General features: G+C 33.9%; 4 protein-coding genes across 4 annotated transcripts in view; 1 reads left to right on the forward strand and 3 right to left on the reverse strand.

Annotated features, from left to right (window-relative positions):
• LOC139492001 (uncharacterized) overlaps positions 1–27,583 on the reverse strand; it is a 275,234-nt gene that overhangs the window by 241,286 nt on the left and 6,365 nt on the right. The window contains exon 2 of the mRNA XM_071280024.1: positions 20,878–20,958. The gene's annotated coding sequence lies outside the window, so the exon portion shown is untranslated. The remainder of the gene's footprint in view (positions 1–20,877; positions 20,959–27,583) is intronic.
• LOC139493024 (uncharacterized protein aq_987-like) lies at positions 848–20,963 on the reverse strand. The gene is made up of 7 exons (XM_071281166.1): positions 20,908–20,963; positions 9,835–10,131; positions 8,141–8,187; positions 5,447–5,524; positions 4,818–4,872; positions 1,632–1,821; positions 848–966 (listed from the first exon to the last, which is right to left on the reverse strand). The coding sequence occupies exons 2-7, from the start codon at positions 9,835–9,837 to the stop codon at positions 848–850; spliced, it is 492 nt and encodes a 163-aa protein (XP_071137267.1). The 5' UTR covers positions 9,838–10,131; positions 20,908–20,963.
• Positions 11,925–15,757, forward strand: LOC139493025 (uncharacterized). Its single transcript, XM_071281167.1, has 7 exons — positions 11,925–11,975; positions 12,270–12,508; positions 12,690–12,945; positions 13,175–13,275; positions 13,581–13,841; positions 14,597–14,690; positions 15,282–15,757. The coding sequence occupies exons 1-7, from the start codon at positions 11,925–11,927 to the stop codon at positions 15,456–15,458; spliced, it is 1,179 nt and encodes a 392-aa protein (XP_071137268.1). The 3' UTR covers positions 15,459–15,757.
• Positions 16,616–17,605, reverse strand: LOC139493027 (putative nuclease HARBI1). The gene has a single exon (XM_071281168.1). The coding sequence runs from the start codon at positions 17,603–17,605 to the stop codon at positions 16,616–16,618; it is 990 nt and encodes a 329-aa protein (XP_071137269.1).

The raw sequence follows: 27,583 nt of genomic DNA on the forward strand, positions 1-27,583 counted from the left end.
AAAAATGTACTTAGATTTTTTATTATGGGCCCAGTTTTCAAGTTGGTCCAAATCAGGATTTAAAATTATTATATTAAGTATTGTGCAATGGCAAGAAATATCTAATTGCACAATATTGTGAAATAGCAAATTTTTTTTTAATTAGAGTTATCTTTCTTTGTCCAGAATAGTAAGCAAGAAATATCTAATTGCAAAATATTGTGCAATAGCAAGATTTTTTTTTAATTGGAGTTATCTTTCTTTGTCCAGAATCAACTTAAATCTTTGTTATATACAATATACAATGTATATTCACTTTTTACTACCAACTGATAAATTAAAATAATCTTTACCATTCAGTGATAACAAGCAGTTTTTTTACATCTTAATATTTTATGATGTATTTAAATGAGTAGTTATTGTTGCAAACTCCATTAGAAATTTTAATTGAGATTAGTTTTGGAATAAGGGAAAGGGGGATGTGATTAAAAAAATTGGGTTCAATTTTTCTCATTTGAAATTTCATAAATAAAAAAGAAAATTTCTTCAAACATTTTTTTGAGAGGATTAATATTCAACAGCATAGTGAATTGCACAAAGGCAAAAAAAATATTTTAAGTTCATTAGACCACATTCGTTCTGTGTCCGAAACCTATGCTGTGTCAACTATTTAATCACAATCCAAATTTAGAGCTGAATCCAGCTTAAATGTTGTGTCCATACTTGCCCCAACTGTTCAGGGTTCAACCTCTGCGGTCGTATATAGCTGCGCCCTGCGGAGCATCTGGTTTAGTATGTTTCATATTTGTTTTTTATTCATTTTTTTGTACATATACATGTGCATACATGTAAAATCAATCATAAAGTATTAATAACAAACCTGGAAAGCACATCTGTCAAATGGCATTCTACCAACAGCAGTTCCAAGACCTGGACATAGGACACTTCTGATTGGTTCATTTTCTGGGTTTCTGTTGTGTTTCTCAACTGCAATTACAAATAAGCTTTTTACAAGAAGTGGTAAGCAATGTCATAGGCAGATCAAGGAAGGGCCCTGGGGGCTAGAGACCCCCCTTTTCTTTTGGTTGATTATATTACAGAGAAACACTGAAGTATGACTGACCTCAGATAAAAGTGAGCTCAATATCACTAATGGTATTCCTCCTATTATAAGTGACCATATACCAGTATATCCAAGGAAGATTTTAATCCCATATGAAGTTTTTGATTGAGCATCAAGAAACCCCCTTTCTGCACATATTGTTTTGTTTTGTTTGTTTGTTTGTTTGTTTATTTATTTTTAATTTATTTTTAAGTACCTATGACCCTTAGCCTCAAAATCAACAAGGATCATCCTCTAATGATAAGTAACCACATTATAAGTAAGGTATTAATCCAAAACCGAAAATCCCTCATTAAATATCCAAATTGATAGCTGTTTTCAAATGAATGGAAAAGAACTGTGTGTCCCACTCACACAAGCATTCTGACTGGTCTTTGTTATGTTTTAAAGTCGCAAATAAAATTGAGAATGGAAATGGTGAATGTGTCAAAGTGACAACATATAGAACAGACAACAGCAGAAGGTCGCCAATAGGTCATTCTGACTGTTTTTTTTATGTTTTAATGAAACAGGTATTATTAATTCATACCAGCTATGATTGTAGCTCTAAATGCCAGGAAAGCGTTAGATGTACTAATCACATCTTTTGGAACTCTCATTGTTGGAGCAGAAATTAGAAACTTTATTGGCCTTCCACCACATAAATTACATTTCTTCATATTTTCAATTATTTCTTCATCTGGCTCTTTACCAAAAGCTGGAATAATAATGGCATTTCCCTAAAAGTAAATCAGAATTAATGAACAAAACAATGTAATAGATGGATGGAGTTGATCATGGTCAATGTTTAAATGAGAGAGCACACAACAGGTGCCACATGTGGAGCATGATCTGCTTACCCTTCCGGAACACCCAATATCACCCCCCAGTTTTTGGTGATGCTAGTGTTGCTTAGTCTATAGTTTCCAATGTTGTGCCTTGTATACTATTATTTGTTTGTTTTCCTTTTTGTTTTTTAGCCATGGCATTGTCAGTTTATATTTCGATCTAAGATTTTGAATATACCACATGTTTATGAAGCTTTTCAGGAATCCAATCAGAAACTGTCTTTTATCCCATTCTTTTTGCCTTAAAAATTAACAAAATTTAATATTTGGTGTTGATGGCAGCTCTTCCAACTAGAGGCTCCTAAGAGCCTGTGTTGTTCACCTTGGTCTATGTGCATATTAAACAAAGGACACAGATAGATTCATGACAAAATTGTGTTTTGGTGATGGTGATGTGTTTGAAGTTCTTACTTTTCTGAAAGTTCTTGCTACTTACAATTATCTCTATCTATAATGAACTTTGCACATTAGTAACAGAGGAAATTGTTTTGTAAAAATTTGTAAAAATTTACAAAAATTACCAAATTAATGAAAATTGTTAAAAATTGACTATAAAGGGCAATAACTCCTTAATGGGTCAACTGACCATTTTGGTCATTTGACTTATTTGTAGATCTTACTTTGCTGAACATTATTGCTGTATATAGTTTATCTCTCTATCTATAATAGTATTCAAGATAATAACCAAAAACTGCAAGTTTTCTTTAAAAATTACCAATTGGGGGGGGGGGGGGGGGGGGGGGGGGGGGGGGGGGGGGGGGACAGCAACCCAACAACCGGTTGTCCAATTCATCTGAAAATTTCAGGGCAGATAGATATTGACTTGATAAACAATTTAACCTCTAAATGCTTTGGTTTCAGAGTTATAAGCCAAAATCTACATTTTACCCCTATGTTCTAATTTTAGCCATGATGGCCATCTTGGTTGGTTGGCTGGGTCAGCACACATAATTTTTTAAACTAGATACCTCAATGATGATTGTGGCCAAGTTTGGTTAAATTTGGCCCTGTAGTTTCAGAGGATTAGATTTTTGTAAAAGATAACAAAAATGTATGAAAAATTGGTAAAAAATGACTATAAAGTGCAATAACTCCTTAAGAGGTCAACTGACCATTTTGGTCATGTTGACTTATTTGTAGATCTTACTTTGCTGAACATTATTGCTGTTTACAGTTTATCTCTTTCTATTATAGTATTCAAGATAATAACCAAAAACAACAAAATTTCTTTAAAATTACCAATTCAGGGGCAGCAACCAAACAACCTGTTGTACAATTCATCTGAAAATTTCAGAGTAGATAGATCTTCTCTTGATAAACAATTTTATTTAACATGTCAGATTTGCTCTAAATGCTTTGGTTATCAGCCAAAATCTATGTTTTACCCATATGTTCTTTTTTTAGCCATGGCGGCCATCTTGGTTGGTAGGACAGGTCACCAAACACATTTTTTAAACTAGATACCCCCTTTGGGCCAGGTGAGCTAAAAATGTGTCATGTGACTTGGTAGTTTAGAGCCTTTAAAAGGTATAAGCACTTCTTTAAGATAGTATATATATAACTTAAACCTTTCAGAGCCTGTGTAAGGTATGGCTACCCCTTAAGATAGTATAGTAATCCCCAAGGGTGACTGGGGTATAGAAATATGGTTATTTGGTCTTTTCCCGACCGGCAGTAAAACGCTTGCCGAAGTGGGGCGTCCATTTGGCTGTGCGGGATGTATCAAGTTCGCAGTCACGTCCGGTCAGAAGGGGGGACGTTAAATCTGATGCCTCGTGTAAAGAGAGTGCCACGCTCTTTGCACGTTAAGAACCCTTGCAACAACTCTTTGGGGGGTCCGTAGGTGGCCTGTTGCAACGCAAAATTTCTGTTCCTACCCAATATACCCTCATTTTCCAGTGGCAGTCCAAATTTCCCCGACCCTCATCCCAGATGGCCTCTATTGTATCAACCTACCGATTGAATTTATTGTGAACTTGTTCTCGTCCTGAATATGCATGAAATATTTGCCACTGGACGTTAATCAACCAACAATCAATCAATCAACCTTAAGATAGTATGAAAAACTTTTACCTGCTATAAAAGGCAAGGGCATCTCTTAAAGATAGTACTGTAAATTCAGAAATTCTTGCGTGCATTTATTAATGCAATTTTTGATTTTAGACTAAAATGCGATACAAAATTTTGTGATATTGAGAAAACAAGTAAAACTGTGAGCTACTGCTCACTGATGATACCCCCGCCGAAATATTTCGTTAAACAGGAAGTTGTCGATAGATGAATCTGAAAACGCATCACACGGTATAACTGACTTATATAAACCCTGAAACCAAATTTCAGAATTCCTTGTCAAGTAGTTCCTGAGAAAAATGCGAAATTTTCAACTTGGCTATTATGTGTAAAATGATACAAGTGTTCGGTAAACAGGAAGTTGTCGTGTGATGAATCTGAAAATGCATTACACGTTATAACTGACTTATATAAACCCTTAAACCAGATTTCAGAATTCCTTGTCAATTAGTTCCTGAGAAAAATGCGACAAAAATTTTCAACTTGGCTATTATGTGTAAAATGATACAAGTGTTCGGTAAACAGGAAATTGTTGAGTGATGAATCTGAAAATGCATCACACAGTATAACTGACTTATATAAACCCTGAAACCAAATTTTAGAAATCCTTGTCAAGTAGTTCCTGAGATAAATGCGACGAAAATATTCATGGGACAGATGGACTGATGGACTGACAGACTGACGGAAGGACAGACAGAGGTAAACCAGTATACCCCCCTTTTTTTCAAAGCGGGGGTATAATTACGGTTTAATTTATACAAATAATTTCTAAATGCGAGTTTAAATTTTGTGTATTACAAGTCAATATTTATACCTACTACAATATTTTCACCATTATAGTCTTCTCGTATCACTTTCTGTAGTCTTTCTTGCCTTAAAAAAACCACAAAGAAGGCAGATTGTTATAATTAAATTTGGAATAAAATTAGCCTAGAAATTTAATAAAATAAAGAGCATTTTTATAAAGACATGTTGCATCTAACAAAGAAATTATCTGACAGAGAGCTTAAGGTCTGAGGGCTGATATTGATTTGTACTCATAGATTATATCATTTTAACTCTTGAGATGTTCTAAACAGAGATGGTTTTAGTTAGTTGATGCGTTATTATACATGTTTCGCTTTTCCCTTTTTTTTGTACATTAAATTGTACATGTATGTATTTTTATAAATTAGGATATTGGTTTCTTGTTTGAATTGTTTCACACTTTTTCATGACAGGGCCTTTTATTGCCAACTATACAGCATGGGATTTTTTTTATAGTTGAAAGCTGTATGGTGGGTGGCCTTTAATTGCAAATATTCATTTCCTTTGAACTCTTGTAAATGGTTGTCTCATTGGTAATCGTACCACATCTCCTTTATTAATATTTTCAAATTGAGATTTGGCTTTCAGTTAGAAAAAATATTAAAAGAAAATTGATTGGTATATAAAAACAGAAGCTTACATTTGCCAACCAAACATATTTGTATAGACCATATCTATACCCCCATCCATAAAGCCAAAACTATTTGCTGGTGATACCTGTAAATTAAGAAAAGCCATTATTAATCTGGAAATCTTTTACAATTAAAGAACCTTAGTGAGCACGCTCACATACCCCATGTCCCCACATTGTCATTGGAGAAATTAAATAAGTATAAGAAAAAAAATTGTATAAGAAAAAATATTGAATAATAATTTCCTGTCAATATACATAGTATGTCCTTATTATCTACAAAATTTCATGAAATTCTGTTGAGTGTTTTCAGAGGAGTTGAGATGACAAACTGTTGCAGAAGTACATTGAAGCAAATAAGTTCAAAGGGGCGTAACTCCTAGAAAAAAAATTGAACCTTAATTTCCTGTCGATATGCACATCTACATAGTATGTCCTTATTATCTGAAAAGGTTTCGTGAAATTCTGTTGTGTGGTTTGAGAGGAGTTGCGATGACAAACTGTTGCAGTAGTACATTAAAGTAAATAAGTTCAAAGGGGCGTAACTCCTAGAAAAAAAATTGAATCACAATTTCCCGTCGATATGCACAACTACATAGTATGTCCTTATTATCTGAAAAGGTTTCGTGAAATTCTGTTGTGTGGTTTGAGAGGAGTTGCGATGACAAACTGTTGCAGTAGTACATGAAAGTAAATAATTCAAAGGGGCGTAACTCCTAGAAAAAAAATTGAATCACAATTTCCCGTGGATATGCACAAAAACATAGTATGTCCTTATTATCTGAAAAGGTTTCGTGAAATTCTGTTGTGTGGTTTGAGAGGAGTTGCGATGACAAACTGTTGCAGTAGTACATTAAAGTAAATAAGTTCAAAGGGGCATAACTCCTAGAAAAAAAATTGAATCGCAATTTCCTGTCGATATGCACAACTACATAGTATGTCCTTATTATCTGAAAAGGTTTCGTGAAATTCTGTTGTGTGGTTTGGGAGGAGTTGCGATGACAAACTGTTGCAGTAGTACATTAAAGTAAACAAGTTCAAAGGGGCGTAACTCCTAGAAAAAAAATTGAATCGCAATTTCCCGTCGATATGCACAACTACATAGTATGTCCTTATTATCTGAAAAGGTTTCGTGAAATTCTGTTGTGTGGTTTGAGAGGAGTTGCGATGACAAACTGTTGCAGTAGTACATTAAAGTAAATAAGTTCAAAGGGGCATAACTCCTAGAAAAAAAATTGAATCGCAATTTCCTGTCGATATGCACAACTACATAGTATGTCCTTATTATCTGAAAAGGTTTCGTGAAATTCTGTTGTGTGGTTTGAGAGGAGTTGCGATGACAAACTGTTGCAGTAGTACATTAAAGTAAATAAGTTCAAAGGGGCGTAACTCCTAGAAAAAAAATTGAATCGCAATTTCCCGTCGATATGCACAACTACATAGTATGTCCTTATTATCTGAAAAGGTTTCGTGAAATTCTGTTGTGTGGTTTGAGAGGAGTTGCAATGACAAGAAACAGGACTGACGGACTGACGGACAGACGGACGGACGGACGGACGGACGGGTCAAAAACATTATACCCTCCGCAACTTAGTTGCATGGGGTATAATTATAGCTTAAAACGTTTCCTTTTTTGTCATAATATCGGTAAAATATTATTTTGAACCATTTTTGGATAAGTTTGGAATTCATCCTATTATACATAAACAGGAATGTGTCCATGGGACATAGGTGATGCCTTCAGTCCCTGACAATGCATATTATGTTATAAAGGGGCATAACACAAGAACTGTAAGAGTGATGGCTTGATCTGATGCTACCCAAATATGTACTTGATCAGAGCATTGTGTACATGAGGTTGAAGTTTCCTAACATTTGGTTGAGGCAAACTAAAGTTAGAGAATGGAAACCAATTTTGAGATATACATATGTACGTACAGACAAACAAGGGTAAAACTCCTCCACTATTGCGCTGGCATTAAAAAAAAAACAGATTATGCAAATTTACAGTACCACTTGATTGTTTTATTGTTTATTTGTATGTACTGTACCATATTAAATATTTTATGAGAGCCTATGGGGAAAGAAAAGGGAAACTTAATCGGGTTATGCTCTTTAAATAGAGGATATCATTATTACTATATTATTATCAAATATTCTAGGCCATTAGGATATTTAACAAATCTTTTGATATTGTAACCATGGTAACACCTATTTTGAATCTAACCAGTGAACATCCTAAATATTCTCTCAACTGTCATTACAAGTATTAAGAATGTTTGTTTAAGTGTCATGTTTTTGAATTTTTGTCAGATTTTCGAAACCCTTTGTTTTTATCCATTTCAATGCCTCAAAAATTTTTGCCCATGGACCCCTAATTTTCTTTTTATAAATCTTTTACATGCATAATTATAAACCATTTGTAAAAGTCTTATAAAATCTTATTTATCTTTTAGTAGTTTTTGAGAACTTAATCTGGTCAATGATAATATAAAGCTATGAAAAAATAAGAGAGAACTTTTTCCCGCCAATATTCCAATGGCTTTAATATCTCGAAAACAAGCAAACTGACCTCTATATATTTTTTGGCTTTTTTTATTCCTCAATTAATCCCCTATCAATATACATACTAGTGTTATGGAAAGCTATTTATTTTGAAACTGAGCAGCAAACTTTCTTTAACAAGCTAAAAATAACTTACCAAAAGCATCTGCTTCAGGTGCCCCTCGGAAAATATCTCCTGATGAAATCTGAAATTATATAATGATTATATTTGGTGGCATGACTTAAAATCAATAAAATCAATCAAATTTTAGAATTTTTTCCAACTTTAGTATGATGTAGAAATAGTATGAGGAAAGTCAAATAGCATACCCTTCTTAAGAAATGTGGAATCCATCACTGCCACAAGTGAGTTACAATATTTCTCCACTTGAGACAGTTTTAAAAAAATTTATATTTAAAGCATGAGCCTTGCCTAGCTTTTTAAATGATTAAATTTAACGGTACAAATGGTTGCATGAGAGTGAAGAAATATCGTAATACATGAGTAAATAATGGTGGAATCTGTTTCTCTAATGATTTTTATCCTTCCCTTTTAAAAGATTTGCAGAAAGTTGTGTTCATTTTATGTGAAGTCATTATAGACATGGTAACCTTTTCTCATGATGCCATAATAAGTAAATTCAGAAGAAACCAAGAAAACTTGACGTTATAATCATAATTAAATATTGATCAATCATTTGCCAACAACAGATATTTCACTAGTGAGGAATAATATTAATAAACGAATAACCCTTAAAATTCACCCCAGCGTATAACCTTTTTAATTTCTTCATTTTTATACGAGTTTTCTCCAATGTAAATGATGACACAAAAGTCAATAAAAAAAATAGAAACATTCAAGTTACAGGAAGCTCATCAATTGAGAGAAGAGGAAATAAGGCTTTAGAAGTGCATCTTGTGCCAATGATATCTCTAATAACAGTCCTTTTAAGGGCCATCATGATATTTCACAAAAAGAATCTATCTTTGTTGTACAGACGAGAATTCCAAAACACAAATGTACTTTTGAAAGTCAGCTTCACGAATGTATTTGTTACTGGCTAAAGTAAGTCATACCTGCCAACTGTCACTATTTTGAAAGAGCAATTTTGTCAACAATTTTAAACAAACAATTAATTTTACAATGGCATTAGACTATTAAAAGTATGAAGAAGCCAAAAAATAACATTAAAAAGTATTTGAAGGCCCCCTTGAAGGATTTTAAGGACTGTATTAAGTTTAATGTTTTTACCACTTGTTTTTTACAATGATTTAAAATGCCCTTCCAATGTTAGTTTGGTATAAACAATTTAGAATCAATGAATATCCAAAATTGTCAACAGGTTAAAGTTATTTTACTTCTGGCTGCGTCCTCAGTGGAGTAATCTTCTCAATGTTAATGATTTTGGATATTCACCTTTTCACGGGCCATATTTGTATATAATGATCTGGTAACCCCACTTTCTTTGATATATATTAAGCACTATTTCTTTACATGATACATCACTGCATGAGTAATAGAGTTTGTATAAAAGCAATTTCGATGACCATGTTGTATATCTTCATGGGAAACTTTATACATTTCTGAACTTTGGACCTTCTAAAATACAAAAATTAAAAAAAGTCTATAAAAACCTTTAATGTTATATTTATTGAAGATCTTACTATATGACTATGAAGTCTATATTTCCTTCAAATCTTTTAACTCATGAATGCAGATCAAACAATAGAAAAAAAATGTAATAATATGAGGTATGTATGATATTTTGTGTTAACATATTTGAATACTTAATTTCACTACTGAAGCCTTCTTCTTATTTGATGTTGACCTTTACATGACCTTATGAACTTACCATGACCCTGTTTTCATGATTTTTAAACAACGTTGTTCAAGCATTCACCATCTTAGGTTTAATATCTCTCAAATAATATGTCACTTTTATGTCACCTTTGCTTTCCCTTACAGGTGGTTGGACTTCCAGACTTTGGTCACTGGACCCCACTTCTAAACTTTCCATTTCTGAACTAAGTTCAAAACTTGGTCCCTTTTCTAATATGTCTACTCCTTTTTCACAAAGTTTATCCTTCCCAGAATTCTTTTCTTGAAGACTGGTACCATCAGTCATATTTTACAGGGGGTACCAGAATCACTGAAAGAGATATTCTTTTTTGTATATACAGATATATGCATGCTGTTTGAGTTAATTTTGTCAAATCTCTTAGAGGTGAGCAATCAATAATACTAGACTGACCTTATTAGATGGTTCATCTGTTTTATAAATATTTATTTCAAGATAATTTAATATTGGATGCAACACATCTTCTGATTGGCTGATGTTGTTTTGTTTATCAGCACATAGGCATAATTTAGTCATGTGACCCTGATGTCATCAACATTTTTTCATGGTTTACTCTTGTTTTATAAAATGGAATTTAGAATTAAATTATAAGAAATAACTGAAATGTTTTTTCTGTCTATTCAAAATAACATAAAAATGTGGTGCACACTTTAAAAAAAATTTGTAAGGGTTCCGCGGAACCCGGTGTCTCGCCTACTTTTGCTGTAAATCGCAGGCTCAACAAAAATGAGGAAAAAACTCAATAAAAATATTCCTCTTGATACAATCTTCTGATTGTAAGAAGCTTCTGTCCAAGTTTGTTTAAAATCCAGGATAGTTTATGAATCTAACAAATGTTTTAAAAACAAATGCAGACTGTACATGTATGTATGGTTAACTGGAAGAAAATCTAAGTCCATTTAAAAGTAAAATACGGAAAAAATGAATTTATTTTTTTACAAAATTTACTTCTGGATACTATTTTATGATCATAATTAAGCTTCTGTCCAAGTTTGGTACAAACCCAGAATAGTTTAAGAAAGTTATTAAAATTTTAAAAACTTTAACCACAGAGTGAATGTAATGTTTCCCCGCAGAAAAACTAAGTCCATTTTAAAGTAAAATATGGAAAAAATGGATTTATTTTTTTACAAAATTTACTTCTGGATACTATCTTATGATCAAAAACAAGCTTCTGTTCAAGTTTGGTACAAACCCAGGATAGTTTAAGAAAGTTATTAAAATTCTAAAAACTTTAACCACAGAGTGAATGTAATGTTTCCCCATAGAAAAACTAAGTCCATTTATAAGAAAAATTTGGAAAAAATGGAATATTTTTTTTACAAAATTTACTTCTGGATACTATCTTATGATCATAAACAAGCTTCTGTCCAAGTTTGGTAGAAATCCAGTATAGTTTAAGAAAGTTATTAAAATTTCAAAAACTTTAACCACAGAGTGAATATTTGTGGACGCCGCCGACGACGACGACGGAATGTAGGATCGCTTAGTCTCGCTTTTTCGACTAAAGTCGAAGGCTCGACAAAAACACATTTTTTTATGTTATTTCTTCATAGACAGAAAAACTGCTAAACATGTAAAAGTCATTCCTTGAATAAATATACATACAATATGTGTAAATTGTCAGAAAAGAATAAATTTATTTGTAATAGCTTTAAGCCTCAGTCACACTGTCACGTTTCGACAGCTAGGTTTTAGTACGTGTAGAAATGCTACATTTCATGGCATTTTTTTGTCATTTTTAACGGTCCGTACGTTTAACTAGGTTTACGCCACGTTTTGATACGTTCTTCTACGTATTGTTTCGTTTTGTTACGATTTGCTAGGTTTTTTTATAACTACAAGGGGTACGTTCTACTAGGTTTTAATACGCTTCAGTACGTATAAACTACGTTTTACTACGGTTTACTACGTTTCACTACGTATTACTAGGGTTTAGTACGTTTCTAAATCGGTTCAAGTACGCTTTTGCACGATTTCCTACGATTTAGCAAGTTTATTGCACGCAGTATCACATGTCACTACGCTGTGATCACTTATCATGAAACGGCATCATTATTCAATAAAATTTAGAAAGGACAGAGATGCAAAGAGGGAGCAGAGTAACTAAAACAAATCTGGAGACATTAATAGAGGTACACTTTATAATTATTAATACATCTGTCATTGTAATTAAATTATTTTGTTCCCATTTTATGGTCTAAAAATTTAGATTTTTTGTACTCAAAAGAAAGATTTTATTGTTTTTTCTTTCAGATAAGATTTGTGTTGAATGGATACATGAATCATGAAAAAACATTTAAAGCTTTGGTTAGAACATTGTCAATGCTTTCCCCTTTATAATAATTGCTCTTTTGAAATATTCTACGTTGCACATTGTCCGTTTTAAATCCAATTTTCCTCTTACCGGTATTTGATTTATCTTTTAGTGTGTTTCAAACCAGACCGTTCTGATGAGGACCAGAGGCAGAGGAAGGGGTCGTGGTGGGCGTGGCAGAGGCCGCATAGTTAGTGTGGCGCCTGAGACTGAAACAACTAATACACAAGAAACAAATGAGCAAACACAAAATAGTGATACTGAACAGCCAGCTAATACCAATAAAGAGAAGCGCAAAAGAAGCAAGCCATTAGAAATACCACAAGAAAAGCAGGATGAGTTGGCAGATTGGTATAGAGAAAACGAACCTCTATACAACAAAGGTACATGTATTTATTTGCTATAATTTAAAATATTAATACGGAGAATAAATGTCAAAAGATGTTAACCCCACCAGTAGACATAGATAAACTTACAGCATGGTCTTTATATTTAAAAATCAATGTGACCGATTTTTTTTCTTCTCTTTCAGCTCATTATCAGTAGAAGATACTGCTCTCAAATATACACGATGGCAAGCAAAAGCTAATGAGCTAGGGGTAGAGGATTGGAAGACTCTCAGGACATGGGTTGAGTCAATGAGATCTCAGCTCGGAAGACTGACACGAGAAGGCAATAAATCTGGTTCAGGCAGAAAAGATGATACTCAAAGAGACAAATGGATCAAAGAAAAATTTGGCTTCTTGGGTCCACATATTGCCAGAATAGAAACCAGAGGAGGAATAAACGTGTGCAATACAGTTTTCTATTACTTAATATTTCAGTTCACTTTTTTTACCTTTTATTGTTATTTCCTTTGTTGAATTCCCGTACCTTTTTTCTTTTTCTAAATGATACTTAATGTTCTGATTCTACGAAATTCATTTTACAGCTGTTTCATTTCAAACGTTTGACTTTATCTCGATATATCTTGTACGAATACATAAATAATGTTCCGATTATGTCTGAATATTTCAGCTGAAAGAGAAACTCAAGGCAAAATACGGAACAGATGCTTGCGTCGATTCTCCCAGTGAACATGAGGACGAAGAGGAAAGTCAAGAAGACGATGAAAGAAGGTCAGTAACCATTTACTTCTTTGTATAATTAGTTAAATTGAAACTATATCTTCACATCAGGACTTATTATAATGTTTTGGTCCGTCCGTCCGTCCGTCCATCACACTTACATTTGTAAATACTTTTCAGTTAAAAGTAATTGTATCGGATTGATTGTGCTTCCGGCATTTCTTGTTTTCTTGTTATGAGATAGGGTGTCAAGCCAGTCAAGGTCGTTCAAAACCCACCGTAGTAGTAGAGATAGGGTGTCTTTTTGTATTGTTTAGAACAAAAAATACAACTTTCATCGTTTTCTTTTTCTTTAGATCGCAATGTAATCTTGAGGAGACGTCCAGCACAATAGATATTCCCTCTCCTATAGTTACAACAAAAACGAAAAAGAAATACCAGAAGATGCAATCTCCAGTTGAAAAAGACATCCAGGAAGCAATAAAACAGTCTTCTGAATTACAGAAACAAGTGCAGGCTAAGCTGGCTAGTCACGCGGACATGACACCCGAAAGGCAGAACTGGGGACATTGGATGGTCAGCATTCTTCCAGGTATTGACGACAGATTGTGGGGGAGGTATGCTATGCTTTTGTATGTTAATGTTTTGTTACTTGATGAATGTGTACTATACACGGCCGAATACGCTATATAAAAATCGTGTATCATCGAGCAGAGGGTCTATTCTGATTTTTTAGGAGGAAAAACATAACTCCACGGTGCAGTGCAACAACTTTTTGATGTACTGTAGCAGCTTTAAAATTGAACACCATACAAATCGTTTAAGCCTGGTACCAACATCCTGTGTCCGATGATACGCTATGGTAATGACATTAGTTTTTATACCCCGCCACACGAAGTCGCAAGGCATTGTGTAATACCCTTCGTAAAAAAAGTTTGGTTGAGTGTCCGTTCGTCTGCGTATTGCCTGTCTGTCTGCTCTTTCGTCCGCTTGTCCATCTGTCCGTCCGTCATCGACTGTTACCAAGTAGTCATTTAAGAACGAATCCATAATTTTTATTGAAACTTTGCTCAATTGTTGAGTACTAAACAGAGAGCTTTTACAAGTTTAATGTTAAGATATATCGAAAACTTCGTTTTTAAGTTAAGCCGTTTTGAAATGAAACTTTGAAGTTATTGAGAGATTTTCATGAAACTTTGCAAAAATATTATATGTAAAGATTGGTGTTTATCAAACTTCAGTATGATTCGTTCCTCACACTTTCTCAAAAGAATGAGATGTATCAAAAATAATCCATTATAGCTATATTTTACATTAATATGATATTGATTCTCACTTTTTAAATGAATTTATATCAAATTTTTGCTTTCAGGTTTAAAAGAGAGAGTATGGATCTATTGGACAGATTTCAAAATGAAAGTAAGGAGCTACGCAGCCGTGATAAACAACGTCTTCAGCAACTGCAGGTATATTATTCACATATTATTTACTAGTACTAGTATTGTGTTAAGACTGAAAGGTCAGAACATGTTTCGAAATACACATTTCTTTAGTTCACCTGCATATTTTGGATGCCTCGTGTTGTAATTACTCTCAGGTAATTGCTGCATTTTGAAATTGTCATGCGTCCAGTCATATATATATATATTTATATATACTACGTATATTAAAACGATATGGTTACAGAATTGGATCCAGGAATTTAGAAAGGGGCATAGACTATATTTTGTTGGCGAGCGGAGCGAGGCGAAATTGTTTTTTTTTGTGGCTAAAATCACGTAAAAAGGGGGGAAAAAGTACAAATAAAGGGGGCGTACACCCTCTATGCCCCCCCCCCCCCTGAATCCGCCACTGCTGTGTATCCTTGACTTAGGAACTGGGATTTATTTATCTTTAAGAAATCGGCATTACCGAACAAGGCAACAGTACCCCGTACAGTTATGTTAATTATCCTTCCTTGAAACCCCGCATAACCCCAGTTCTAGTACCTAATTCCAACGCCGATGATACACAGTTGATCAAACTTGTTTATATGGTCATGGTTTTTGTTGTTGCAGGGATTCACTGGTCAGCAATCTGCATTGGATGTTCCCATGGGCAGCTTCTGTAATCAATCAAGTAATGGTGGGTACCTACCTGCATCATTGCATGGCAGCAGCAATATCAGCTACCTGGACAGGACGTCGCCTTTCTGCAAAACCGGTCTAAAACTCAAGCAGACATTGAACCTATAAGAGCACATTCTGCTCCACCTGTTACATGCGCACAAGATATTACAACATCAAGTATTGCCAGTGTAATAATGCAATCGGATTCAATGAACTTTGATTCACCCTCATCGTCACTTTTCTCATTATAAACTTATTCATACCAGGAACCGTACAGGTGTTTTAAAGTTTTATATGAATGACATTAAAAGACGACTCTATTATGTAGACAGTTTGTTTATTTCATGTATTATGACAGTTGTCTGTAAAATTAAAAGTTTTTTTGTTTGAGTGATTATTTTGTTGGTTAATATAAAAAAAGAAGATGTGGTGTAATTGCCAATGAGACAACTCTACACAAGAGACCAAATGACACAGAAATTAACAACTATGGGTCATCGTATGGCCTTCAACATTGAGCAAAGTCCATACCGCATAGTCAGCTATAAGAGGACCCGAAATGACAAATGTAAAACAATTCGAACGAAAAAAAAACTAACGGCCTTATTAATGTACAAATAAATGAACGAAAAACAATATGTAACACAGCAACAAACGACAACCACTGAGTTACAGGCTCTTGACTTGGGACAGGCACATGCATACATGATGCGGCGGGGTTAAATATGTTAGCGGGATCCCAAAGTTTTTTTTGATTTTGATTTGTCTTGTTGTTTTAGTGTTATAATAATGAAATTTTCAATTTATCCTAAGTATGCTGACCCATGCGTGCCATTGTTTTTAAAAGACCAGAAAACTGGTATTGATAGAAGAATTTCTTAAAGTTTAATTACATGTATCATGATAATATTTTTTGATACATTCAAAGTTAAATAAACAAAAGTACAAATCATATACTTATCATTCAAATATACTACGATAAGACAGTTAAAAAACGTTATTGAACCATTCGTTCTTGCCATGGAACTTTTCCTGCAGGTGACGAATAATAGTGTTAAGATACAGTCTTTGTTGTTTTGCTGCCTTGCTAGGATAGTTGCGATCTTGCACATCATCAATGTCCTTCAGGTTTGTTTCGTCTCGCCAAGCTCCAGGTAAAAGATGGTGGTTCTCGTCTTCTCTGTCTAACAAAATGTTCTGATCACCTGGATATCTTATCCTCATTATATTGTGCAGACAAACACAGGCCAGAATAATGGATACGACATTGTTAGGCTCTTGCTTTAAAGTTGAAAGCATTGAAATCGATTTGCAAGTATCCCAAATGCGTTTTCAACAACTCTTCGTGATCGCGATAGCCTGTAGTTAAAAACTCTCTCTTCAAGGGTCATGTTCCTCCTAGAAAAGGGCTTCATTAGCCAACTTCTGAGGGCGAACGCGTCGTCACCAACGATGAAGTACGGAATGTCTTTGTCATCATTCGGAAGAGGCTCTGCTTTTGGTATGTGCATATTCTCATCAATTATATGATTTTTTAAGTCTGACTGATTCCAAATTTGTGCATCAGAGCAAGCACCTGGTGCGCCAACGTTAACCCATTTGAATTTATAATTAGCGTCTACTAAGCCCATTAGAACTATAGAATGGAATCCTTTATAATTATAGTATTTAGAACCACCACCAGCCGGACATTTGATAGCAACGTGTTTCCCATCTAGTGCACCTAGCACATGATGAAACTGCCACATATCACTAAATTCTTGCGAAATGGCTAGCCATTCAGCTTCTTCCGTAGATGTGTTGATAACATCTTCAGCATACTCGGAAATAATTGCTTCACAGACTTGTACTACAAGATTGGATATCGTATTGTGCGGCACTCTAAATAAATACATAAGTGAATGATAACTGTCTCCTGTGGCTAGATATCGAAGGGTTATTGCTACTTTAAGACCAACTGGCAATGCCTTTCGGTACCACGTGTCTTTCTTTTGTAGCCTTGGTGTTAATCTATTAACAATTTCCTGAAACATGGTTGGATCAACTCTCAAAAAGTTTTTGAAAGAAATGGTGTCTTCACATCTCAATTCATCCAACAGCTGTGCATAAAAACCAAACTGAGATCTTCTACCTATCCAATCCCTTACCCATACCGTGCGCACTCTGCGATCTATTCGTTTATGTCTGTGTCTGTTTAACAACATTCTCAATTTCAAAATATGATTGTGTATCAATAATCCATAATTTGTCATTTCCATCCGTTGTCTGTCCATCTTGCTGTAAGACTGACAAACTATTTTAGCAAATGGCGAGAAATATAGATACACGTGGTTTGATTATACGTAGAAGAAGGTAATCATGCGTAGTAATATGCATCGATACGTAATAATGCCTAGAATAACGTGATGAAACCTATTAATGCGTACCATGAAGCGTAATATACCGTACAAAAACCTAATGCAACGTGGCAGATACGTACTTAAACGTAATAACACCTAGTGATTATAATCAAATACGTTTTAGAACGTATCAGGTACGTTTCTAATACGCATTTCTACGTTCCTTCTACGTTTTACTGCGCTTTTCTACGTTAGTACTACGTTTTCATTTTTAGTCACGTTTGTATTGTGCAGACCAATACAAACGGCACCGATCACGTATCAATCTACGCATAACTACGTATATAGCCGTTTTAAGTACGGATCGATACGATTCACTACGGATATTGCCGTTTCGCTACGTTTTGAAAACGTAGCAAAACGGGATAGCCGAAACGTGACAGTGTGACTGGGGCTTTAGAAACTGGACAAAGATAATGTAAATATATTGTTTTCATAGATTTTATTCTGCAATTTAAATCTGGCACTTAACAGTCTAAGTTGTTTAAATCCAAATAGTTCTCTCTGATTTTTCATAAAATCATTTGACCTTCAGTGTTGACCAGGAAAAAGACCCGGCCATATTATAAATAAAATCAACTGTTACCCAAAAGAAAATATTCACATTTCTGTTTGCTCAACCTGGAAGCCAAATTACATGAGACTTTATTTGAACAAGGACATACATAAAGCAAAAAAATGTTTGTCTACCTGTTATTTGTACATTAGTTGCCTGATTGCAGGATAAAATTTGTTGCATTTTTAAATAATTCTAGCAAGTACAATCACTACAATGTATATGTACTAGACATTTATTAAGTCCACATCAACCTTTGTTTACCAATAATCAAATAGAAACAAGAACAGCTTAATATAACAGGGGGAGGACCTTTTTCGGGACGTCAGTATCTGGTGTTTTCAAACTCTTGATTTCGGGATTAATCCTTTTGAGTTCCGGGAATTCTTGTTTCGAACTTAGGATGCTGGGATTTCATAGTTTTTACCCCAGGATTTCGGGATCAGGACCCCTCCAACCCCCCCCCCCTTTTTTCCCTCATATAAGGCCAAAAAAAAAATGTGTGTTTCTTATTACATCTTACAATAAAATAGAGTAGCCAGGTACATTTGTAGTTTTTATTTTAACATTTTTTTTCATATTGGGTCTATGGCAGGGACATACTGACTTTAACAGTCATGACCAGATGACAATGCTTATTGACATGATTGAAAAATGACCAAAAAAAAGTAGGCTATTTTTAGCTTAAAAGTAGGGAGGGGAGTGTAATATAATCATGGTAATAGGACACACACTTGTTTTTTTATTTGGCCTAAACAGGTCCATCATTTTATTTATTTAAATGTCTTGTTTTTTAAGTTTGCATTTAATGTGCTAGAAAATACGACAGCTCAACATCTGTGACGTCAGATGTCCAGGACCCATTGAAGAAAAATATAATATTTTCTAAACTTTGATCTTTATTTGATAAAATTTGTAAGGGTTTTGCAGAACCCAGTGTCTCGCCTACTTTTCCTGTAAATTGCAGGCTCATCAAAAATGAGGGAAAAAATCAATAAAAAAATTCCGCTTGTTACTATCTTTTAAAATTGAAGAAAAACTAAGTCCATTTATAAGTAAAATACAGATACACGGGTAAAAAATATTAACAAAATTTCCTTCTAGATACTAGCTTTTGATCATAAACATGATAAACAAGCTTCTGTCCAAGTTTGGTACAAATTAAAATAGTATAAGAAAGTTATCAAATTAAAAATTTAACCACAGAGTGAATGTGTTGTTTCCTGGCAGAAAATCTAAGTCCATTTAAAGTAAAAAACGGAAAAAATGGATTTATTGTTTTACAAAATCTACATCTGGATACTATCTTATGATCATAAACAAGCTTCTGTCCAAGTTTGGTACAAACCAAGGATAGTTTAAGAAAGTTATTAGAATTTTAAAAACTTTAACCACAGAGTGAATATTTGTGGATGCCGCCGCTGACGACACCGATGACGACAGAATGTAGGATCGCTTAGTCTCGCTTTTTCGACTTAAGTTGAAGGCTCGATAAAAAGATACAGCAATGAGATATGAAGCTTGTATATAAATTAAAACATCAGGACATATGAGGGTGGTGATGGGGGTACCTTCATGACGAATAACGGTAAAAATTCTTGCCAAATGGCGTTAATGGTAATTTTTGGTGCATGACAATAAAATATGCACTTTCTTTTAGACGATAAAAATAATCGAATGATTTTGACGAATATCACTAATTTTTTTTCCCAAAACAACAGTAATGATAATTATTTCAGACCTCTGACGAATCACCATGATCACGATAAGGATATTTTAACGAATCACTGTAAAATTTTAACCAATTTGACATGTTTGATGCTAACGGTAGACGAAAATGGCTGTTTGACGCATGACGGTAAACGTTCATACCAATTTTAAACAAATTAGGTCATCTCACAGACCTTCAGATTTTTTGGAAAATTTAGTGTTCACCCACAAAACTGGTTTGACCCGTAACACAAAAAATTCAAGTTTATTTACAATTTACACAATGTGTATACGTTATGTATGTTTAAATGCACATATGTTTCCATAGTATAGATTTTTATTCGTTTTAGGATGAGAAATACAGGCAAAATTTTGATGTTTCTGTAGTGTCCTATATTTTGACTTTTATAGTGGAACCTTAAATGGTCCGTGACCCCTTATTTTTTTTTTACTAATTTGATTCACTTTCTGTAAAGAATAAAATAACAAAAAATATGACACTTCTGATAGAAACCTCGAATAGGCCCAAGCCACCTAATGAGTTTATCTGAGTGGACAGAATCAAAGTAATTCAGGTGTTTGTTTATTTTTACATCTTCTGCAGAAAGGAAAATAAATGCTCATCAAAAACCAAGAAAGATTTATCTTTCTTTAACACAAAATGCATTTAAATTTTACATATCTAGTGGATGCTAGGCCTTAAAACTTTCCAAACAGCACAGGTAAGTCTGTACACAGAGTAGTTTTTGAGGTGAAAAATTATACAGCCATATTTGTCCATTTGTTATGATGAGTCACACCTTGGTTTCATCGTCAGGATTAAAAGATAAGGATTAAAAGATAGACAACTATGACAGTATTTGTACTTAAAAATCTGTACCTATAACTTCGACTGTCTTTTAATATTTACCAAGTCAAAGTAGGAATTTGTCAAAATTTTCTGACAGTGCCAGTGGTTCATTAACTCGAATAATTCAAGCCCTTTCCGTGTCAGGCCGATTTTCTCCCACACGAGGGCTTGAACTCCTTGTGATCATTGGCCGCGTCGCCAGGGGCGTGTTTTTTTTGTTCTTCGGTAGTGAGCCAGAGGAGGTCCATTTCTATTTTTTTTGCATTGGGAAGATCTTCTGGCTCTCTTCCACCTCTTCTTTTTAAATAGGTGGTTTAGACAGCAGAGGCACAAAACAAACATGGCGTCGTTTAGTCTAAATGACATTCATAAATTAATGAATGAAGATATACTAGAATGTCAGCTTTGTTATAAACGTTTTTATGGTATTACAGCCTTAGTAGGACATATCTGTAGGACGATAAGCTGGATGCATATATAATAAGAACTACACGGACAGTAACAGTTAAAGGACAACTACTTGAAATTCTAGAGACGGGATTTTGATTCTTCTTTAGGTACAGAAAACCATCAACATTTCGAAGATTACTTTCCGGCGCATGTCTGATTGAGGTTGCTAGTTCATTTCAATTTTTCTTTTATCTATTAAACTTACAATTTTATTGAACTTTTAATTTTTTACATTTTTTTTTTATTATATTTTCATTAGTGATTAACGCTAATCATTCATACTCATGATTGGGCTAGTAGTCAGTTTAAATCAATAGATGAGGAATGAAGAAGGAAAGAGGATTTCATTATTCATTTTAATGTGTCGCTAATCATGCCTATTTTTGTTTTGCTCTTACCAGGCAACCATATTCATAAACGAAAATCTCCTGTCCCCCATCCCAACAAATAAATAAATATCAGATGTTTTTTTCTTATCTAACACAAGTTTAAATTGATGCTAATTTTTAACGCTCAGTGACAAATATTTCATGCATGTTCAGGAAAACACGAGAGAAAAAGTCGGGTATATAATATTAAAACGAAGAGATGTGATATGATTGCTGATGACGCAACTATCATAATATGAAGTTGTGAATGGAAGCAATAATAGGAAACCGTAAGGCCTTCAACAATAAAAAAAAAACCCGATACTTTAAAGCCGTATATAAAACGCCATGAAAGTGTGAAACAATTCAAACGATAAAACTAATACGGCCTAATTATACAAAACAAAACAATTTGAAAAATACCAAATATGAGTTGAGACATGAACCAACGACAAACACTAAACTACATGCTCCTGACTTGGGACAGGTTCATAAAGAATATGGCAGAAGTTGATCATATAAAAACGAAGATGTGGTATGATTGCCAATGAGACAACTCTTCACAAGAGACCAAATGATACAAAAATTAACAGCCATAGGTCACCTGACCATACGGCTTTTAACAATAAGCAAAGCCAATACCACATAGTGAGCTATAAAAGGCCCCGAAATCACAAATGTAAAACAATTCAAAGGAGAAAACTAACGGCCTAATTAATGTATAAAATAAAGTGAACGAAAAACAAAGAAGTAACACAGCAACAAACGGCAACCACCGAGTTCCTGTCCCAAGTCAGTAGCCTGTACGTCACTGACTTACAGGGTACTGACTAGGGACACCTGTAAGTCACTGACTTACAGGCTACTGACTTGGGACAGGCACATACATACAGAATGTGGCGGGATTAAACATAGTAGCGGGATCCCAACCATTTCCTAACCAGGGACAGTGATTTAACAGTACAACAACTAGTTTGTGAGCGCTCGATCCTCCTCGAAGCTGAAACAGTAGTGTAGCAGTACAATATAAGAACAACCTGTGCAAATCAGTTGCAATTTGATTAACTGAAAAGATCGGTACGAGATACTCAAAAGAAACCGGCCAACTAACATTAAGACCATAGACTCAAAACATCGAACTAAGAGTATTTGCAATTACTGGAAGTTTGTTCAAAGCTAGTTGCAACTAGTTCTGAAATAAATCTTGTTCTCCCAGACTGAAGTATCAATCAGTACACAACCAACTGATAAAATTTATTAAAAAGAAAAGTTTTATAGGAAATGTCTGGTTTACGTTGCATACTAACATATGGATCGATATATAATGAAAGCATTTGAAAAGTGATAGTCCGAAGGTTTTGACCATCGAAATTTTGCATTAGAAATAATAGTTAGGACCTGAGAAGATTTTCTTCAAGGACCACCAGAAAACAACGATTTTGAGAACTTTCTGAAAGCTTTGCTTTATACGAAGCCGATAAGGGCCATTCAAAAAAAATAATTTATGTCGTAATTACGACATAGCATGTCGTAATTTCGACATAACATGTCGTTATAACGACATCGCTATGTCGTAATTTCGACATAACATGTCGTAATAACGACATCACTATGTCGTTTTAATGACATAGCTATGTCGTAATAACGACATCGCTATATATATATGCATGTATATAAAAGAATATATGTATTATGATTGCCAAGAGACTAAATGACACAGAAAATTAACAAATATACGTCATCATAATGCACCGGTTCATAATGACCCCAATAATTAGAAAAGCCCCCGCATAGTCAGCTATAAAAGAGGGGCGAAAGATACAAGAGGGAGAGTCCCCGAAATGCTGTGTGGCAGACAGTGTTATTAATTAATTATTAGCTCCCTTGGTAAAACTCCTAATTTCATATTTAATGTATTTCATTGTTAAATAATTAACATGAATCTTAATAAGTATATATTTGTTTATTGCATAGCTTTTGCTATTTGAATTCATTGGTTAAAGATATTTATTGATATTGTAAAGTTTAATATTTGCATCGTCGCAAAATCTTTGGTTACCTTCTTTGGTTACCTTCTGTGAGAAACTTATATATTTTATAAATCTTAATAAGTTCAAATAGCTACTGCCCGTTCCAGGGTTGTATAGCCAGATAAGGTTAATTTACACTCCTTTTTTGTTGGAAAATTAATAAGTGAATTTAATAAGGACTGGCATTCTGTCCTACCAAGGCAAGCAAAGCTTTCCACCTCCCTATATATAAGCGAAAACTACATGCCTTCTTGTAATAAGGGCGAATACTGATTGCTCTATTTCTACTTTCAAACGTTGGGCACGATATTCCTACAATCCCTAGGATTTAAAACAGAATCTTCGAAATTTCATCCGCAAAACAAAATAAAAATGTTAGAAACACGAACCAATATTAAAACAAATTCAATATATGTTTTAAATTATGTTTTTACAGCTCTTGATCATATACTAAGTAATATCTAGTATATTTGAGGATTAAAATAACAAAGCTATGTGGAAAAAACGGATGTCCAACGTTACATTTATGAAAAACTGCTTTAACTCTTATGTACAGTGATCCTATTTCTTATTCTCTGATCTTCCTGAAACTTGGCAGGAACAACGACATGTGTCAGTTCTTTGTAGCGTTAAAGCCGTTATTTTGCCAAATTTCATTTGACTCGGTGGCTGCATATTAAGCTGGAATAAGAACGACATTTTTCGTTAACTCAACGACTGAAAGTTAATTTTATAAGTAGATATAGCAGAAAATGAATAAAAAGAGTGAGACAATAATAATATCTACTAAAAGTACAAATATTTGCCTCATTGTTCGTGAGTTCAAATATTGCTAATTCAATAAAATCTTCTCTACACAGTCGTTTTTTAAACGGTAGCCATTTTGTCCAAGTTGATATTTCATTTTTCAAAGCAGTTAATCAGTTAACGCGTATTTTTTATAATTGATCAAAACAAAAGTTAGATACACGAAGAGTAAGAAATGCCAAGATTCTTTCCTTATTATAGATATAGGAAGATGTGGTATGAGTGCCAATGAGACAACTCTCCATCCAAATAACAATTTATAAAAGTAAACCATTATAGGTCAATGTACGGCCTTCAACACGGAGCCTTGACTCACACCGAACAACAAGCTATAAAGGGCCCCAAAATTACTAGTGTAAAACCATTCAAACGGGAAAACCAACGTGCTAATCTATATAAAAAAAAATGGTATATATTTACTTTGAATGTGTCAAGCATCTATAAACATATTAGACTTAGTTTCATATACAGCGATGTTTTTAATTTTTATTTTAAAATATTGATATACGTGTATATCGATTCTGATGAATTTATAGTAGCATATAAGAGTTGACACTTATGATAATTTTTGTGCAATAGCTATATGTGTATAGATTTGCCATTTTTACATTTTTTTGTAAATGTTGCTTGCAAAGTAAAAACAATATTGCATCGACTCTGATCCAAATCAAAAGCATACCTATTTTCAAAATTTAATTTTATATCATATACAAAATGTTTAGACTTTAAAAATCGATAAGATTATTTAAAAGACGGTTAAAACCAATACATTTTTCGGTATCCAAAGAAAAACGTGATAACACGCATTGACTAAACACGCCTTCTCAATAAGGGTCTTATCTGACCTTGCTTTATCTTGAGTATTGAAACAGTTTATCTGACCTTGTTTAATTCAACATATTTGGGTCTTAAAGGAATAAAATGCTTCCCGCACACATTACAAAACGGTAGCCAATTTGTACAAACGTCTGAAAACGTCTAAAATCCGAAAGACGCTAATTTCCGACGTTACATGTGCTAAAGTTTCAATTAAATGTTCATGATAATTAAAACAAATCGTGTTATGAAATTTGGAAAAAGAGGTTCATGATTGCTGCAAAAATAAAAGAATAGTGCATGTTGCTATAGACTCCGCCCGGGGATATAGGTTCGACACAGGTTAAATTTTGCAATTTTTATTAATCGTTAATAGCTTTTAACGATTTATTTAAAAGAATGGTGAAATGGGGGGGGGGGGGGATCTCATTACATGAACTTCGTCCAACTTTTGTAAAGACAAATTGGAGACACCGTCAAGACAGTCCTCTAAATGTAAAATGCGAATTGAAATTTATGTTGCGGAAGTACTCCGAAATAGATCATTTAAAGTCGTCACTTCAGTAAGGTGCAATCACCAATATTAAAAGACTTAATACCAGTTCACGGAATGTTTTAGTTCGCGATTTGTCCTGCTATTCATGTTATAACTGTCGTGATGAAAGTTATTCCTGTACTAGCGAAGCCGGAACTTTTCGTCAATATTAACTTGTGCATGAAATGTAGGTAATTGAAAGACAAATCCCAAACAGCGACGAAAACCGTTTCATCGAATAAATAAAAACCCCGGATTATATTAGCCGTTTTCGCGGACGATTCAGTAGTAGATTACTATATTTTAAAATGTATATCAGAAGTTAAACACTATAGATGACTTGGGAAATATTTCTCAAGCCAAGGTTCAAGTAATTGAAGGGTTGTATTTCAACAACTTATGTGCCAGGGAAAATACAATTCTATTCAAATTAAACCAAGGGTAAAAATGTTCGATTTACTTGCAGAGTGTCAGATATATTTGTATTGGGGTTGAATTAAGATATAGTAATTTTACAATGACAGATGATATGCACCTTGAAAGTTAAACATCCTATGATAAAAGTTTTGTACATCTAATATTTTTTTTTATGGAAAACCGTATACATGTACTTCCGTCCCATCCTTCCTTCATACATTACTTGCGACAGTACTGCATTTTTAGTTGAAATAACTTAAAGGGTAAACATTATTAAATCGATTTCCACAACTTGAGGTAATTTATGATAAAATGACATCTCAAAACGAACAGAACCAGAATCAACCAACCAACATATAAAAAAACGAATAAAACTTGCAAAAATTAATCGAAGTCAAAAACCCTCTTCGACGCCGCATTTAAAAGTGTAACGTCATGTTGTAGGAACATCGTGCCAAACGTTTGAAAGTAGAAATAGAGCAATCAATACTTCAATTAACCCTTATTACAAGAAGGCATGTAGTTTGCGATTATTAAAAGGAAGGTGGAAAGCTTGGCTTGCCTTGGTAGGACTGAATGCCAGTCTTGATACAATTCCACATTTTATTCTTACAACACATAGAAGTTTATTTTGCCTTGAATGGCTACACTGCCCTGCCACGTTTGGTAACACATTAAAATTTAAATTGGGATCTATAAAATATATAAGTTTCTCACAGAAGGTAACCAAAGAAGGTAACCAAAGATTTTGCGACGATGCAAATATTAAACTTTACAATAAAATAAATATCTTTAACCAATGAATTCAAATAGCAAAAGATATGCAATTAACAAATATATACTTATTAAGATTCATGTTAATTATTAAACAATGAAATACATTAAATATGAAATTTGGAGTTTTACCAAGGGAGCTAATAATTAATTAATAACACTGTCTGCCACACAGCATTTCGGGGACTCTCCCTCTGGTATCTCAGTTCGTTCCTCTTTTATAGCTGACTATGCGTTTTTTTTCTTCTAATTATTGGGGGCATTATGATGACCTATATTTATTAATTTCTGTGTCATTTAGTCTCTTGGCAATCATAATACATATTCTTTTATATATATAAATTGTCGTTATTACGACATAGCTATGTCGTTAAAATGACATAGTGATGTCGTTATTACGACATGTTATGTCGAAATTACGCATAGCGATGTCGTTATAACGACATGTTATGTCGTTATAACGACATGTTATGTCGTAATTACGACATCGCGATGTAATTACGACATAATTTTTTTTTTGAATGGCCCTTATCGGCTTC

Source organism: Mytilus edulis, chromosome 10, assembly GCF_963676685.1.
Source record: "Mytilus edulis chromosome 10, xbMytEdul2.2, whole genome shotgun sequence".
In the NCBI taxonomy this organism is placed as follows: domain Eukaryota; kingdom Metazoa; phylum Mollusca; class Bivalvia; order Mytilida; family Mytilidae; genus Mytilus; species Mytilus edulis.

Excerpts from the sequence above, each read along its gene's own strand:
- LOC139493024 (XM_071281166.1), bottom strand. Across the intron at positions 4,873-5,446 it reads AATATGTTTGGTTGGCAAAT|GCAAGAAAGACTACAGAAAG; the intron begins GTAAGCTTCTGT and ends GGTTTTTTTAAG. Across the intron at positions 967-1,631 it reads TAGAGCTACAATCATAGCTG|TTGAGAAACACAACAGAAAC; the intron begins GTATGAATTAAT and ends TTGTAATTGCAG.
- LOC139493025 (XM_071281167.1), top strand. The coding sequence starts at position 11,925 with ATGCAAAGAGGGAGCAGAGTAACTAAAACAAATCTGGAGACATTAATA. Across the intron at positions 13,842-14,596 it reads GACGACAGATTGTGGGGGAG|GTTTAAAAGAGAGAGTATGG; the intron begins GTATGCTATGCT and ends TTTTGCTTTCAG. Across the intron at positions 14,691-15,281 it reads AACGTCTTCAGCAACTGCAG|GGATTCACTGGTCAGCAATC; the intron begins GTATATTATTCA and ends TTGTTGTTGCAG.
- LOC139493027 (XM_071281168.1), bottom strand. The coding sequence starts at position 17,605 with ATGGACAGACAACGGATGGAAATGACAAATTATGGATTATTGATACAC.